Source organism: Wasmannia auropunctata, unplaced genomic scaffold (assembly GCF_000956235.1).
Source record: "Wasmannia auropunctata unplaced genomic scaffold, wasmannia.A_1.0 LD336064.1, whole genome shotgun sequence".
NCBI lineage: Eukaryota > Metazoa > Arthropoda > Insecta > Hymenoptera > Formicidae > Wasmannia > Wasmannia auropunctata.
In genome coordinates, this window is record NW_012026826.1 from 1,093,778 (window position 1) to 1,098,566 (window position 4,789).

At 32.9% G+C, this 4,789-nt stretch overlaps 2 protein-coding genes across 5 annotated transcripts in view; one reads left to right on the forward strand and one right to left on the reverse strand.

Moving 5' to 3' along the window:
• LOC105450277 (F-BAR and double SH3 domains protein 2) overlaps positions 1-4,789 on the forward strand; it is a 28,965-nt gene that overhangs the window by 12,779 nt on the left and 11,397 nt on the right. The window lies entirely within an intron of this gene.
• The window catches only part of LOC105450276 (3-hydroxyacyl-CoA dehydrogenase type-2), a 13,835-nt gene continuing 12,633 nt past the window's right edge, over positions 3,588-4,789 (reverse strand). Inside the window, exons 3-4 of one of the 2 annotated variants that reach the window (XM_011690052.1) lie at positions 4,448-4,784; positions 3,588-4,013 (exon numbers count right to left, since the gene is read on the reverse strand). In XM_011690052.1, coding sequence (XP_011688354.1) covers positions 3,757-4,013; positions 4,448-4,784 — 594 coding nt within the window. In that variant the 3' untranslated portion in view covers positions 3,588-3,756. The remainder of the gene's footprint in view (positions 4,014-4,447; positions 4,785-4,789) is intronic. The other variant, XM_011690051.1, reaches the window with a different exon arrangement.

The window sequence follows — 4,789 nt, forward strand, 5'->3', positions numbered from 1 at the left end:
CACACGTGTATGTGCGTCAGTGCGTTATCGCGTGTAGTGAGCAGCTGAGCGTCCGTAGTAATCGCCCGCGTCGGACAGTCACTTGCGCCGTTCCTGCCTACCTTGTGTGCGTCCCGTAATTTGCTTACTATTTTTCTTTATAACTTAAAAACTAAACTTCAGATAAAATTTTGGTAAAGGAAAAATAGTCTTAGAATTATGTCAAGAACACAGTATTTTAAGGATAAACGGTTGTTCTGAATCACTCTGTATATTAAATAGGAGCGATTCAAATTGAGTTAAATTTAACACTATAGATTTAACGATAAAATCACTCTAAAAAATCCCCTCAAATACTTCGAAAATCTCTGGAAGTGTATGAAAATTTAATTAAAATTATCAGCAAAATTCTGAAAATCTCTGACATTAATTTAACAAATTCTCTTAAATCTTTGAAAAATCTCTGAAAAATCTCTGAAAAAAACTCCGAAAAAACTCTAAAAAATCTTCAAAAAATCTCCAAAAATTTTCTGAAAATCTCTAAACAATTTTCTAAAAAACTTTGAAAATCTATGAATATCTATGAAAATTTATGAACTGTAACCATGAAAATTTTTGACAATCACTGAAATACTCTAATAGTCTCTAAAATTTTACTTAAAAATTCTCTGAAAAACTCTGAAACGTGTCCGAAATTCTAGAGTTTTTCAGATAAAATTTTTTATTAGGGTCCCTATACTCATTATTTTGTACAATTTTATTAATCTGCCTCATAAGATTGGAAAAACTCCAATCAATTTTGGGAGTATGCCTTAACTTGTCTTCGCTTTCATCGTCACTCGTATACTCTTGCATCTCAACGTGAATACTTGGTTCTGGAGTTGGTGGAGGTCTCTCGAGTATCCTCAGATCATCTTCACTCAGAATCATGCTATCACCTACTACTACGTCTTTGACTTGCCTGGTATTAGCACCGTATTCTTTATTCCTATAATTATGACAGTAATCTGTTGCTGGTAAATGTACATCACGCAAAGCACGTTCATTAACGTTTGTCTTATAGATACTCTTTCTCTCGTCCACCGTAACGTAATCGTTCGTTCGCTCATCAAGCGCTTTATTGCAATTCGCACTTTCAGTAGGATTGTAATCTACGTTCATCGATGTGTTCACAGACGTTTCCTTGACACTCGGCATTCGTTCATCTATCATCCTACCATCTTTCCCTATATACACATCCTCACGCGCTTCCCCCTGATTTAAATCAGTAGAAATATGTTGATACATTTTCGAAGATTCCTTCACGGAAAAACTCGTGTTGAAATTACTACTTTGCTGTTGGCTAGAGGATAAGTAACTTTCCGAATCTTCACCGATGTTTTCCAATTGCGCTGCTCTAGGCTTGCGCGCAAATGTATTCTTATATCTATTAATAGAGTCTGTTGTATCGTGTTGTATATTCACGGCGTTTACAACATTCTTGCTATTACTGCTATTCTCTCTGTGAGCTTCCCTCTTCTCACATATTTCGGAGTCTATTAGGAACGAGCTATTTTGCACGGTAAACTCGAAACTTGTCATAACGTTCTTTTGCTCCATAAATGCTTTCTTTGGTTGCTGTTCCAACAACGCTATCTCCAATTTATTACCTTTACCAAGGCTTTCTAAATCTTGTTTCTCCATAACAGATGTACTCTGCGGGGATACGTTTTTTTGTATACCTTGACTTTGGGACTGCGCGAGAGAAAATGCAAGAGCAGAATCGTAACAATTTATCGGATATCTAAATACCGGATTTGCAAGGGGCTGCGAACACAAGCATGTCGATTTGCTTCTGAAATTTTCTTTCTGCATTCTCTCCTCTCTCTCTCTTATCAGTCGATCTACCTGGAGTTGTAAATGTTTTATCTGTTCATTTTGACTATTTGTAAGCTGCAATAAAGTTTTCACTGTTTCATTATTGTCTATATTGCAATTTGAGCAATTGGGTACATGAAATTGTTGAGGTGTTTCCCTGACAATGTCCGAAGTATTGTTAGACATTCCCCTATGATCAATAATATCGAACGTTGTTCTTTGTAGAGAATCAGAAGACGAAGATCTCTTATCTGAAGGTAATAAATCAGTCTGACTTTCAGAGTGATAAAAATTATCCCCTGTATTAGAACATTTAAATTTCATACTTTTCTCATACATTCTATCACTCTTATTAACGTTTTGCAGTTTTTCTTGATTATCATTAATTTTTGCTCGATTTTGTCGCTTTTGTATATCTGATGACGTGGTATTATAGTTATAAACATTTTTACGTAATGGCGAAATGTGTGTTGTTCTTGTAGAATTAATCTCTCTAGAATAATTCTGTTCTCTCCATGGAGCATAAGAGTTACGACTGTGTGAAACGAGCGATGTCAGACTGACGGCTTCCATGGTATTATCAGAGACTTGTGCTGGTCTCACCGATCTTGCTGGCGATATTGGCACTCGCTTCATTTGGATTTCTCGTTACGGGTTTTTAAAGATCAAAGATACCTCTGGTACAGTCGGCCCCACAAAGCACTGTAAATTATTTATAATTATTTCTATAATATTTTTGTTTTATATATATATATATGGCGTCAATGGGAATTAAGGCTGCAAAATAAAAACATATAATGTATATTATATATCTTTATTAATTAATCAGGATCATAGGAGAAGTCATTCATTTATGAAGCTACCTACTGATTTATTAACATCCTGAAGAAAAGAGATGTTCTAGCAAATTAATTGAGAAAAATGATTAAGTTGAATAAGGAATAATTTGAAGGTAATAAGATATATTTAAAATTCAGGACAGTCATAAAGGATAGAAAAATTAATATGCAAGATCACCAAGACTTTATGTAAGACTTTATATAAGGTCATCGAGATTTCTCTTTGCGTTGACCGATTATAATACAAGATTAGAAGAATTAATTTTGTCCTATCTTAGGGCGAATTGTGCTTTAATAAATTGATTAAACTCTTTAAGTAAATAAAGCTGACGAAAGGAGACAGGCGGGAAAGGTTTTCTTTCGTAGGAGATGATGTACAGTGAAACGGGAAATAATAGAAAGAATTGTCGATACCTGTATATTATAAAGGACGTACATTTTAAAGAATTACACTGGTATTGCATGCAAAAAAGGATTATTCATTCAGTATTCCTCATCTTTCATCTCCACACATTTTATCCTTGCCCAACATATTAAAAATCTATAACTAAATCTATATGCCAAAGAATCAATTTATTTTACCACAAAAAAATTTTCATAAGTTCTAATGTTATCGATCGAATATAGTGAGGAAATAAGATTTAGTAATTTAAGCAATTTAAAGTAAAATTAATTATATAAACAATTAAATTACATTATAAATTCAAATAATGTTGCATACGAAAAATGATTTTATTTTCTTTTATAAATATTCCAGAATTTTGATATTTATAACAAAAATATAGCTTTTATTATATTCAATAAAATTAAATAAATCCTTTCTTATCTTGATAAAAATATATAATTGTATATCATCGGGAATTATAAATAAACTATATGTTCCTACTATATGTTAAAGAAGGAAAACGCATAGTATGATAAAAAATATTAGAGGATTCGAATGATAAAGTTTGTGAAAAAGCTTAAAATTTTATTGTGTGTGTATTGTATATATGTATAAGTATATATAAAAAGACTCAACACTCGAGAAAAATCTTCGATACCGTAATTCTATCAATATAAAAACTGATAACTCTTCACATTAAGCTTGCATTCGCAAAGCACCATCCAATCTAATTGTCTCCCCGTTTAGTAACGGATTCTCAACGATCTGCTGTACCAACATGGCGTATTCATCAGGATCTCCCAATCTCTGAGGAAACGGTATGCTCTTCGCGAGAAAGACACGCACCTTTTCTGGCAGCGCCATTAATAATGGGGTATTGAAAATTCCTGGAGCAATTGTTACGACACGAATTCCATCCTTGGACAGATCGCGAGCGATAGGTAACGTCATCCCTATATAATAATAATAAATTATAGAAAATAAAAAAAAGATATAAGAATGAAATTTATTCAACTTACAATTAGCTCAAAATAAGAACAAAATACAATAACAAACATAACAGGAATAAGATTGTATACAAGGTATTCGGAATAATAAGTAAAAACTTAAGTAATCAAAACTCATAAAAAGTATTGGATTGAACGAAAAATTCGTTCTGTTTTTTTTTGTTGAAGAAAAGGCATTAGTAAATACAGAAAAAACAGAACGAACTTTGCGTTCAACTCGATAAAAATAATAAATCTTAATGAGACTCTGTAAGTTAATCATTTCTTAGATATTCAGCTCTTTTTGATACAATTATATATACTGTGGAATAATGGACGACTAATTCTCACTGTAGAGTATTTAAATAAATTAAAATAATAAAATAATAAAATGACAATACCTACGATTGCTCCCTTCGAAGCAGAATATGCAGCTTGGCCTATTTGACCATCAAAAGCAGCAACGCTTGCAGTGTTAACAATTACACCTCTCTGACCATCTTTATTAGGGGTGTTTTCGATCATCAAGCCAGCAGACAAACGAATAACGTTGAAGGTGCCAATGGTGTTGACTTGGATAATTTTAGTAAAGTCCTCCAGTTTGTGTGGCAATTTTTTATTACTATTATATGTGTTATGTGCTATGGCAATACCAGCGGCGTTGACGAGAACGTCAAGCTTACCGAATTTCTGTTTTGTAAAATCAAGAGCAGCTTGGACATCAGTTTCTGAAGTTACCTGGA